General features: G+C 34.1%; 1 protein-coding gene across 2 annotated transcripts; it reads left to right on the top strand.

The window, feature by feature from the left end:
• Positions 1-372: 372 nt before the first annotated feature.
• LOC128160185 (protein rolling stone-like) lies at positions 373-7,319 on the top strand. 2 transcript variants are annotated; one of them, XM_052823469.1, is made up of 4 exons: positions 373-1,015; positions 2,787-3,015; positions 6,207-6,338; positions 6,541-7,319. In XM_052823469.1, the coding sequence occupies exons 1-4, from the start codon at positions 929-931 to the stop codon at positions 6,960-6,962; spliced, it is 870 nt and encodes a 289-aa protein (XP_052679429.1). In that variant the 5' UTR covers positions 373-928; the 3' UTR covers positions 6,963-7,319. The 2 variants fall into 2 exon arrangements, with proteins under 2 accessions (XP_052679429.1, XP_052679430.1); XM_052823470.1 differs by having other exon boundaries at positions 6,210-6,338.
• Positions 7,320-13,770: the final 6,451 nt, after the last annotated feature.

The raw sequence follows: 13,770 nt of genomic DNA on the forward strand, positions 1-13,770 counted from the left end.
ATCAAATATTGTCAGTAAATATCTATACAAGCGTAACCTGACCTGAAACCTTTCTGCTAGTTTAGCAACCCGTACGCCGCAAGAGCCTTACTCTGTGACGTCACAGAGTTAAATGACGTAACCTACTTTTATTTCAGAAACAATAACCGTCAGTTTCCGTCAAAAAGAAAACACCAGCTTTAACATGCATAGGTACGAACATTTTTTTTTCACTTTGTAAAGATAACAGGTAATAGGTATATTTCAAAACCATTTCTTAACATAGATACAGTATGCTTTACGATTCATTTACAACCGCCGTTGCTTTGTAGAGCTTGACTTTACTGAAAAGAGTCAAATATCAAACCATCTTAGCCCTGAATTTTACTTGTTTACATTTGTATGTCCCCGTTTTGTCGCCAAGTTCAACGCCAAATTTTTGACACTGCATTGGCACCCTTTTACCAATCGAGTTCATGTGCAATCGAGTCCCATTGGCAAAGCTACATCTGTAGTACACATAGTGCATACTGTAAGTCTAACGCTACTTTTTTGCTTCTTATCCTACGCATTGGAAAGATGAAATGTGAGAGTAATTAAAATTGATGGTTTCGAGTCTAGATCGAAGCTACCGGAACGCTGTTATAGTTTCTGTAAAAAGTCGTGAACAGCGATGTCCTTGGATGCCAACGGTTTCCTATCGATTGGGACGTCGCGATCAGAACCTTGTATGATAACGAAATGCAGTCAGCAGATTGAAGGCAATCTCTACAAGTCTGTGGTGAAACGATTCACTCATTTAGGGTAAATCTATACAGATTACGATATAAATTCAAACAATGGGACTGTAACCATATTCTAAACAGCTGTTGCAGTAAAGGGACACTGTTCACGCCGATTCACGTTTGCTAGCCTGTAATGAGAGAGGGTCTCTTCTGATCAAAGTACTATGGCATGCGAAACGTTTGTGAAAGAATTTCAATCTGAGAATTTAAGCCTTCATCATGAAAACCCATCGGACTTTCTTCGCTCTCAGGTAATTATTAATAAGACATGTTATTTTTTCTCTACTTGTTTGTTTTTGTTTCAGTCAATCAATAGAGTCTTTACTTACTTAATTAATGGAATGAAAATATATCAATCAAAATTGATTTAAATCTCCCAAGAAATCATTTGCACGAGATTAAATCTTTTTAAAGTGGGTCGAATTGATTTTGTAAATATGAATTGTGTATATCTTTTATTCACGACTGTATTCATTTAATTCCAAATAGCGCTGATTCAGTTTTTTTAATTGATCGCCCACTTTGACATTTACAGCCATAAGCCAAATGAATGCATACAATCTGTTTTACGCGGAAAAAATCCATAATCGCCGAATGATAATAGCTTCTATAAACGGAACAAAACGCAAAAGCATAGGGGAGAGAGAAATAAAAACATTCTGATTTCAAACAATTTTGGAGAAAAATAATCCAATGGTGATCTAAACATTTTTAAAAATACCATACAGTACATTACATTTATATCAGTTACGCACTGCATCATATTTCGTTTTTCTGTTCTAAGTTTCGTTCATTTCATCATCACAAATGTCATTACATTAGCTGTCGATATATTGAGCTATTACTGGGGATTGTACTTGTATTGACTTTCATTGGCTGACATTTTGGTCAGCGGCTGGAACAACACAATAAACTGGACTGGACAATCAGCTATAGATGTCCACTGAGTGGTATTCGTTACAGCAGATTGAAGGCGGTTACGACAAAGGGCAAACACTGATAGCAACATAAATATTGTCTGCAACAATTAATACATGTTTGGATTATAATTTATCGAAAAGAAACTGAAACGTACATTAGAAAAGGAAAAGTACTTATGTACTAATTTTTGAAATATGTAATCGGTTTTTCTTTCACTTTTGTACAATCTTTAACTCTATTTTGTAGTAATACTCGATATGATTTTACAAGAAACCTGTTTTCAAATAAGATATAAATTATATCTATAACGCGTTTTGCAGAATCAGACGAGAAAAAACAAAGCGCATGTAATGCTATTTGTTTTGAGGATGTGATCTACAGAAGCTAAGTGAGTGATGATATAGAATTACAAGATCAAAGTTTGTTTTCAGAATCGATCCGAATCTCGAGGGTTTTGAAGATAAAGTGCTTAGCTAACTTCAATTTCACGGTGTATTCGTGTGTTCGATTGCTTTGACATATAGGCTCGCTTCAGTCTTGTGTGTTTTTACATTTGACGCTAATGGGCCTTTCATTTCCGCCTCTATGAGTTGGATTATTGCATGAATAGAAAAAACACGCCGAACAACGCGCGCCGCCATTTGTAATGTCATCTAGTCAACATCCGGAAGTTTGGGATCGCAAATAGTTTGTGGTATTGTTTGTCTTAAGTAAGTTATGTAAGTGAACGTTCTACACCTATATATTAGATTGCATACCTGCAATTTGCAAAAAACAACAACAAAAACGGATATAATATAGACTTAATTAATTTACAGTCGGAAATGGTGAACAGTTGTTTCACTAAAGCTGGAGCGATGTTTTCACTTTTGAATGTCACGTTGTGCGTCAGTCAGTATGAAACCATCTTAATTATATTACGGCTTTCTGGAGGGCCAGTTTTCAATTTTAACAAATTGAATATACAATGTATTATAATATGAATTACGTTTGCCAACCCTCAGAAGAAAATTGGTTCTACAATTTTCAAAACAGCTTTTACAATTAATTCACTAAAATATAAATAATATTCACATTTAACACTGATATTATTTTTTGCAGTGGCCAATTAATCAAAAATTGTACGTCGGTTGTCGTATCATTGTCTCCTTGGCACTGATTGGTTGGTTCCTGGCTGATATTATCTACGAATCAGAGACGTTCTATCAGGACAGAACCTGGACGTACGCTGTGTACGCTACTAACTGGAGCTTCTTTCTGCTGGTCATCACAAGCGTGTACCAGACAGTGTGTAGTCTGGTCTACACGGCCAAGTCTTCCGACAATCTAGGTAATGTCATGGTCTTTATCAGTCTGTCATGTTGTAAATTTTGAATTTACCGGGTGGCAGAAAATACAAAATTTACAACATTTTGTATTTACTGCCACCCGGTAAATTTAAAGGGCTCGGTGATCGTTGCCATTTTTAAGCTCCATTTATCCCCATTATATAAAAAGAACTCTGTATAAAGATATAAGAAAACAGTCAACACTTAAAAGCGTATGTCCTTAAATATAATTTTTGAAAGTTTAGACAGATCTTATCGGCAATTTGTTGATCCCCAGCCTCCTTAAAACTACAAAAAACCGCATGAAAGTCTGATTTAAACGTATCGAGTTTTTAGTATAATGTTATACTTATCCTTTCACAATATAAAGGCAACAGAAATATAAAAAGACAACATCAAAATTCAAGCATGATAATTTTAAGGTGCGTTAGCACTCTGGGCAGAGAGGTAACATTCCTTTAATTTTATCAAATTGAAAATGATGAACGTTTTGTCAATTTTACACGCATGCTGTACATGAATTGACTGCATTTCATTATGATCTAGAATGGTCATAGAAAACCAACAGTAATTTGATGGGTGATCCATAGGACGATAATCCATAAAAATGGGGGGAACACTGATTTACCATATCTGAATAAAATCGAATCTTCATTATAAAAGTATAAAAGGAAAAATAACATGAATAATACATGTCTGCAGATTCGATGCAATGACACCTAATGTTTTGATAATACATGAATTAGATTTATCAACTGTAGTGTAATTATACATTTTGTGTCTTATTCAGTTTCATTTCTGTAAAGGGGATTCAGTGCTTTGTGAAGTAGCGGAAAATAATGACTCTACCCCATCAGATCTCGGTGCAGTGCAATGATTCTATCGCTAATATATTATTCATAGAGTATAAAGCACCATTAAGAGACAGATGCATATCTCGTAGAGTCTGTTTTCTGATTCATAAAACGTTAGCCTAATATATTTTTTGCACATTTTCGTTTTGGTTAATTATTCAAAGAAGGCCCCAAAAGGGTCCGTTATATGATAGATAATAAGAAATAACTAAATATATAGAATATTCGTAAATATAAAGGATATATGTTTTTGCTTGACCAATCGATACTAGTATTTGTTTAGAAAAAAGGTGTCCCTGAAAATTGTACATTTTCTTATGCATTCAAACCCGCGTAAATGTGATTGATAAAACTTCCGGAAAGAAGAGTACGTGAAAAATTTTTCGGAACATATTCAGATTCGACGAATCCTTAAAGCGGAAATTTTTACTACAAATATGATGCTGGTTGTGACTCAAAAACATAAAATAGGATATTTCAATGGATCTTAAGTTGACCATCCATGGCAAGCCACTTTTTTTTTTTAGCGCGAAACTGAGGACGACAGAACGTGTAATTCAGAAAACATACAAATTTACAGGCATCATAGCACTTCCGATGCAGACCGCTGTTTACATTGACGGAAGCGTTTTCCGTGATTTTTGGACGTATTCCTTGGTCGTATATCGTAAACTCAATGTACCATACACCCTGCGTGTCTCGAGAGACTGTTTATAACACTGGATACGGAAACGAACCGCTATTACAGCTTAATTTATTGCTCTATTATTGCATTGATCCGCTCATTTTGGCTATTCTTCTCCGAGACAAGCCATCCGTGATTTCCATTATGTCTCGCGGCGTTTTGTTAAAGCTATCGGATTGTGAATTCATATGTCATTTCATGCCTACTTGATGTCAAGCAGATTTCGATTAATGTACCGGTATATCAAAGTGAACACCCTTCTGTAGCTGTTATTGAAATAAAAACTTGACATTGGATTTTATGACATTTAAACGTGCAAAACCTTTATTTTTTGCAATTTGCCAGTGAATAGGTTTTTCTTAGGTGTCTGTGTTCACGAAAGGAATTCTTTTCATTGCAGATGGTTCCTAAGTTTAAAAAAAACCCCAGCGACTACTTTATATAAAAGCTTAGCTAATGACATTATAAATTAATATTAAATGTGCACCCAAATACTAGTAGAGTACGTGTTTCCGTTTCCAGCCGATCCTAAACATTGTATCGAAGAATGGGAACATTATATAATAAGCTAAGTCTAACTAATGAAAATTTTAATCACTGTGGTCTCTTTCGCGTTCTGGAAAACGTTTATTTCATTTATTATTTGTGATATAAATATAAAACGATATTATTACTTATTAGGTTAGTTACTGACTCACTACGCCTCGCCATCTATGAGATTGATCAACCCAATATATTTCCGTAGTGAGTCAGTAACTAACCTAATGAAGTGTTTTGTTTTCCCGAGGACTATCAAGCGACATATTCATTCACAAATAGGACTAGCGATAGCGGTGTTCTACGCAAAGCCATGTACAAGATGCCTCACATCTCGTCCAATTAAACTCATTTAAACTCTTCAAAATTATCAATGCCACCTTTCAAATACGCTTTAAAAATCTTCGCTTCACCCATATTACTCACAATGTTTTGTAACTTTTGTTGCTATTCAATTTTAAACCTCTGCAGAGATTTGAGCAAATTTAGACGCTGCCATTTTGTTCTGCTCCAGACACAGTTCAATGTGACGTCAATATTCAAGGGGCAACTACTCTATAATTTAAAAATAATTCCAAAGGGCCACTACTCTAAATATTTTAATGACTTACTGAACACGATTTCTGTGTTAAATAATATGAAATATCGAGATGAGTAGGTGATGCGGCGGCCAATGACGGCCATATTGCCTAATATTAATCCTCAAAGAACCTACATAGAGATATATGAGGCAATCACGTGCCATGTTTAATCCAATGAAAATGTGACATTTCAGTCCGAGGGAAAACAATGGTAAATAGTATGGAATCCGGTTAGGGCCATATACCAGTATGCTGATGTCTGTGAGTGGATTTCTCTTGAAATGCAAAAAGCTCGATCTTTTTCAAATACTTTTTTTGTAGAAAAGGAAGTGGTTTGCGGTCTTTCTTTTGATGCTTGCTTAAGTTACTCTTCTTACCTTCGGTGTCAGTACGATATAAACGCCCAATTCCCAGTAGATTTAAGCGCCGAACATAGTTTTGACTTCGAATCCTTTCTTTATGTAAAAAAAATCAAAACTAAGGCCAATCTCTACCCTATGCATACAAAGTTCTTTATGACGTATTATTTTTTTCAGCAGACGATAGATACTTTGACAGGATGCCCCTGTCTCTAAAGATTCTCTGGGTGCTGAAAAACATGAGCTACAACTCCGCCTTCATAGTCACTATGTCATATTGGGCGTTTATAATATTCCTTGACCATAGCAGTGAGTAATGAGTTTACAAAGGTTACTGTATTTTTGGCTTCTTATTTGATAGTTATGATAACTAAAGTGTCATGGCAAATTTCATAAAAACCATTTAAAAATGTGTTCATAGAAATCAGCAAAAATTACAATTGATGCTAAAACATTTTTTTTCTCTAAACAATTATTATTGAAAGTTTTACAATTGTTTTTTCCTAAACAGAGATTTTTCAAACCGAGCTGAGCAGACTCAAACACACTTTGAACTCGGTGTACGTCATCAGTGACGTCATGATTTCTGCCACGCCCTTCCGTCTTCTCCATATGTTCTACACAGTAGTCCTCGGTTCTATCTACTCACTCTTCAACGCCATTTATTTTCTGAACGACGGAACGATTCTGGAAGGGCGGCACTATGCGTACAACGTCCTGAACTGGGTGAAGCCGACGGAGGCCATTGTGACGTGTATACTTTGTATTGTCCTGGCCATTTTGAGCCAGACATTTTTGTTCCTTCTCTATCGGTTACGTTTGTTGATATTTTCTAAAGTGTATTTTAAGGAACCTGCATTAGCGCCCTTGGATGATTTTGAATCGGAAATGAGCAGTATTATCTCCGACCAACCCAACTACACTCTAGAATAGCTTAAAGGTTATATAACTATTTAATTAATATAGTACGTATTTATCTATGTGATATTTATAAAAAATATTTACGATTTTAAATTAAGAGAGCGATAACAGTTTAATTCTTGCTGGCGTTCAAAGTTCATAAACGTGATTTTTTGAGATGAATAATGAAAATAAGAGTAATCAGCATTACTAATGTTGTTTTGCAAAACATATGTTCTTAGTTCTACTCCATCTTTTTTTATAAAATCGATCGACTTTTATCTCTTAAGTGTAACATACGGAATAGATGCTGTTATTTAGATTAATAATATTCAAGCATTGCAATTAATGTGTATATTTATAATGTTATTGTTTGTAGTAAAAACTATGTTGCCATATGTATACATTTTTATTTGAGGGTGGGGGAGGGGTGGGATCTAGATCTTTTTTGTAAGGGTAAAAGAGATATCTTATCCATGTACCATTTTTATTTTATTTCATGTATATGCATAATTATATATTGTATATATATTCAAGTCATGTTTCAGTATTATAGATTATTTTTAGTACAAGACTTACATGATTACAAGACTACATATGCTGTATCTGTTTTATGTGTATGAGTGCCGTTCATTATTATGCGTAAAAGCTGTTTTCTACTCCTGAGGATAGCAGACAAAATTTTAAGAAAATTTTTTATGAAATTTTTAGCATTTTTTAAAAATTCTTATACGGCGAATTCTGATGAAATGAATGTAAAGAACGCAGAAAATAATAATTTGAAAAATTATACACCTCAAAATTAATCTTAATGGATTTAATGATCGCGCGAAATTATTCTTTTTCAGTTTCTTATCAATATTCTGTTAATATAGGCTTGCAATATTCTGACGTAATACTTTGGTTATTTAACAAAAATATTTTCCTCCAGTGTATTCCTTTTGAAAATAATTGAAAAGATGACGCCAGACGACTGCATAATGCAGTTTCAAACTTAGTATTGCATTCGGAAAAGTGACAAGTGCTTGATTAAACAGGGAGTAAACCATTGCTTTGATTGGGAGATAGCCAGGAGGAGTACCAATTCAAAAATCCGACCAAAAAAATCTTAACGTGATTTAGAAATACCTGCAATATGTATACAAAGGTTAATCGACATTGAATGCATTAAAAATGTGCACGCCATGCAGTGACATCAAAAAAGACTTGCACAGTTGAAAAAATTAAAAAGATCCTTTTGGAATCGAATGTTTGCGTTCTAATTTTTGATATCCGTGACTTTTTTTATTTGTATCATTAAATATTTTTTCTATTTAAAAAGTTTTTTGAACGGCGCCATATTCATAGACCATATACCACTACCAGTTTTATTTAAATATTGCATGCATGCATGGTCATATACCATTCGTATATATCAGTTTTAATTTGTGAGTATGCATCTGTTGTATACCAGTCGTATATCAGTCTTATGTGTACGCATCTGTCGTATACCGGTTTTATGTGTAAGCATTTGTCGTATACCAGTCGTATATCAGTTTTATTTGTGCGCATCTGTCATAAATACCAGTTTTATGTATACGCATCTGTCGTATACCAGTCGTATACCAGTTTAATGTGTGTGCATCTGTCGTTTACCAGTCTTTATCAATTATATCTGTATTTAGAAAAATATAGATTCTACCAAACTGGCATTATAAAATACATGTTTATTTATATCAAATATTATTATGAGGTAGGAGATAAGGTGAGGCGAGGGGAGAGGAGGCATAAAGTTTACAACTGTATAACGTTAAAACACCACCAAATACATGTACAATGTTCTTACAAGGCATGACATGAAAACATGCATGATGTCATTATATTTATTTGTGGTTGGAATTTTCTAACTCAAATAACAAATGATGTCATCTGTATTTTAGATCACACAGGATTTTTTTTTTATATATGACAATACATGTATTTGGTCAGTGATGATCTATCTAATTAAGAAATAAGGAATATATATTACGTGATCAAATACGTTCGTGGGTGATTACATCCAATAAAGCCCGACTTGATCACGCTCGACGGTATTTGATCAACACATAATATTCAAATAATGATTCTTTTGTTACATATATGTGTATGTCATTAAATTGATTTTTAGCAATTGTACGAATAAAAATCTCAATATTCATTGATAAACTTTATTGGACTATACATTACAATCTCGATTGGTAGTGTTATCACAGACTGCAGACACTGAAAAATGTAAACATACTTGTATAGATATTTAACTTATTCTTATCCAGTTGAAAATCAAATTTTGTACTATCGTAACTGTGTATTGAAGTTACTAAACTTATTGTTTATGTTGCTTCGACAATTAACTCTCGATTTATGAGCACTTTTGTGCACTTTGATTAAATAGGTTAGAACCATCTTAATTAATAGGTATCCAGTACTCAGGGTGAAATTAAAATCATTGTAATTATATGCATATTTCTTTAATGGTGTCCCACATTTAAATGTGTTCAAAAAATATGATTACCTTGCATTCAATCGAACATGTGTCGTGTCAAAGTTGAGGTTTAATTTTATCACCAGCCATTCGAATAAAGGTTTACAAAATTTACAACACATCGATATTTATTAATCATTAAAAAGCAAACGAATTGATTTCTTAAAAATTGTTAATATTAAGTACTTGGTACTCCATTTTTTAAACATCTTTTTTGTTTCAACATGTGCGAAAACTGGCACGTCCATATTTTTTAAAACGGTGGCAGAAGCAAAATCAATAAAGTTCATTCGATCAATTTCGATTTTTGGACCGTACCTTCATTTAGACTTCCTCAGAGTGTAAATGTCATGCAGACTCATAAAAGCCCAAAGATTATGCAAATATTCCTCAGTGTTGTGTTTAAACACCAACATTCAATCTAAGACAATGAATATTTATAATCAATATGTAAATTATATCAGTAAAATATAGATGCCAAATGTTAAAGACCACATAATATTCCGCTAAACCTATAAACGTATACTATTTGAATTGTGTGCGGGTGAAATTAAAGGAGAAATGAATGTGAATCTATAAAATTTAATGTGAGGTTTTTATAACGATGACGGCGACAAATGAAACCAAGCTGAACCACAGCCTGAAAATGAGCCGGAAGATTCTGCTTAACACTAAAGTAAAGAACCAGCACGAGCACAACAAACTGGGATTTACTCTAAAACAAATGTCGAAGGATAAGGAAAAGCAGGAAATAAAATGCTATCGTGACATAACGTCAACGCAGGAAGAGTATCGCCGGATGCGGGCGTCCACCAAGGCGTACCGGGAGCACAGCTTTGAGAGGTACGATCCCTTTCTGAAGAAAAAAAGTGCGGTTCGTGACGTCACGAGAATTCCGGGATATACTTATGTTCGTTCATGGCGACAAAAACAAGAAGAAGAAAACGAAACGAAACATGATGAAATAAACAAAAGTAAAAGTTTGCTGTTGAAGTGGAAGTCTATTAGTGAGAAAAAGGAAGTGAAACCGACGACAGCGCCATCTGTGGTGGAATCGGAGCCTAAAAATAAATGGGCCTTAGCAAAAACTGTTGTCCAGGAAACAGTTCCCAAAGAAACCGAACGTGAAGAACCCGTCTCAACAACGAAACAAGTGTTCGACACGTTTCTTAGAAACGCCGCCGGACAATCAGCGTCTGCGCCAATCAGAAGAATTCGAAGGCGTGAAAAAACATTCTCTTACGCCAGAGATAGGACTATTTTCCCGGGTTCTTGCAAATCTTCCTACGAGAGTAGGAAATTTATGGAACAGGAAGTGACGAATATCATGTTCTCGCTTTCCGCCGAGGGACGAAGAAAAGCGAATATTGACAAATTAAAAGCAGAGGCTCAACTTCCCAATTTCGTAAGCAGGGCAAAGACTTTGTCCGCCATTTTGAGAAACTTCAAAGAATATAAAAATAAGATGAATTTGGAAAAATCTAAAACATTTTTGACTGTATAACGGTGATCAATTCCTACAATAACAATATTTGTGTGTGTACAGTTGAGTTGAAGCGTATGTAAACATCACCGTAAGCCGCAGATCGATCGTAGGTCTTCGGCATACAATACATATAACCAAATAAGAATATCTTTGTATTGCATACTAGTATATTTGAGTTGTGAGGTTAATCTGTGGCGGATGTCAATAGACGAATAAAGGATGTTTACTTCTGTTTCTATGAGCAATGATCCACATCATAGAGTATGTAGTAAAGATATCCGCACCATATCTGGAAAGGCTATATAGAACAATACCCGGGTGTCTGAATATAGTGTATGTATACATGTACCTTGTGCTTCAAAACGGAGATTTTAACTATCAGCCATATAAAGTATTTACGTTTGTATCTTTTAGTCTAGTTAAGTCAAAGTGGCATGACCACAAATTTGGGGCCTTTTTACGAAAGCCGAGAAGGATCATTCGAGATACGATATTCGAAATACGAGATTCGAGATTCGAAATTCGAGATTCAATATCTAATTAACCAATCAAATCAAGGATCTGAAAACACGTATCCTAGCGACATCAAACTGTTCTAAATAAAGAATATTAGTACATGCTCTTATACACAAATAAATGCTATGTTCACTTCTCCTAGCTAGCTAAATAATTGTTTGTATTTATTTTTACACAGAATATTCAAGTAGAATAGTAATAATGCAGTGTGTTTCGCAGATCTATGTGATTTTGTTTGCCCTTGTGCATTTCCACCTGATGCGTTTGAACCCTGGGGTATTTCACCACCAATAGTTTAAACCCCGGCTTTATTCACCCTTTTTGTGTAAAAATGCGGTTATGGTAGAGAGCTTCATAAGCGGAGCTAATTTTTTTTCGGTAGGGGGGTCCTAGGCCAATTTTCAATAATTTTACTATGTATATTAAGCTTCAATTTTCCCGAGGAAAGTCCAGACCCCCTCCTTTATAGACCCCCGCCGCGCATGAAGATTAGTATCTAAAATACGTTTTAATCTAAATGTAAATAATCAGTCCAGGTTTCACCAATAAATATAAGCATTACTTATCGTTTTTTATGTATACAGGCATACACTAGTACTATGATTATAAACTAATCATTGAAATATTATCACATCATACGGAATTATTAATATATACAATTTTTTTCCCTTTTCTTGAGTAAACAACCTCTTATGAGTCTTACTTTTGGCATTGTTTTCAATATAGAAGGATACATATTTTGTACAATTAAAGGTAGGGATAATAGGGTGCCAATTTGTTCACATTGCCGATTTCTTGTGCAGAGAACGGTAAAATTTTAAAAATTTGATTGTGCATGAATTTTTCAAAGTATATTGTTGTAGTTTGTTATATTTCATTCATTGATATATCAACAAGAAAGAATAGAAGGTATAGACAGGCATATGTATCACACCCAAGTTGAGTGTCTCTGTAGTTTCCTACCCCCCCCCCCCCCCCAATGCATCAAAATTGACAATAATTGCATATAAATCATACAAAAGTTTACTTTGTATGTAAGTAACTCTCTAAAGATGTAAATAACACTGCAAAGATGTGTGTACTTAATATACTACTACATTACACTTAGCCAGATAAAATGTAATCAGGGTGAAGCTACAAGGGGCGAGAAGTGCAAATTTACCAATTTGTCGCCATACACATAGAACACAAAATAAAGAAACTGTGTTTGGTGTGGGGAATGCATAGAAGATGGCGGCAAATTATCTCAAATAACCAGTGCGGAAATCAACAAATAGGCTGTTATTTGTTACCTATCCTGCAAATACATTGATAAAAAATGTTATCGTCACATAACATAGCCGATTAAGTTAATGTTTACATATTATGGTCAACGTACATGTAATTCTAATGTACATGGAGGCGGACGTATCAGGCGGGGATCCAGAAAAATTATTTCCAAAAATGATCGGTTGAATTACATTAAATGCTTTGAAAATTGTCTTAAAGTATCGCGCGGGTCAAAATGCATGATAGAAGCTATGTACAGTGTAATTGGAAACTTTCATTTTATATCAATATGTATAGTAATACCTATTATAACAAATGAGAGTATAGCCCAACTGCCACAAACAATACATGTCTTTTACCGGCACCACCCCTCCCCATAAAAAAATGAAACAATTGTCGTTTTATTTGCTAAACATGTGTGTGGTTCAAGATTTTTCTAAAGGACATACCCGATTAGAATTGAAAAATGAGTCGTTTAAAACTAATTTTGTCAAATTTTTTAGATTCATTTAGTTATATTTTGGTCCATTTGGGTAAATAGATGCACCAGCGCAGCTCTAATTTATATATAATCAGGCCATAAATTCGAAATATTTTCAAAAATTAATAGCTTTAAAACCAGTGGATAAAAAATGAAAGTCGAACTCGATGAGTACTAATACCTGTGTTGAATGAATGGTACAGTATGATATGCGAAAAAAGGTCCCGTCTACTCATTCCTACCCTATATTTATTGGAACATTAAATCCGATTTTAAGAGTCAAATTTAATTAAGTAATTAAGTACGGATATATATATATATATATATATATATATATATATATATATATATATATATATATATATATATATATATATATATATATATATATATGTTTATCAAAAGTAAAACTACTCATAAATTATCTATAGTGCATCGTTATGGAGCTACACAGAAAGTTTGAAATTAATTTGCCGAGCCAAATCAAAAAAAAAAGCCTGGAAAACGAAGAGAGAACGAAGTGGGGACAGAATAACTGACAAATTAAATTAGGACTATATATATATATAGCCCCCCCCCCCCGAAATTT

Source organism: Crassostrea angulata, chromosome 8 (genome assembly GCF_025612915.1).
Source record: "Crassostrea angulata isolate pt1a10 chromosome 8, ASM2561291v2, whole genome shotgun sequence".
Lineage (NCBI taxonomy): Eukaryota > Metazoa > Mollusca > Bivalvia > Ostreida > Ostreidae > Magallana > Magallana angulata.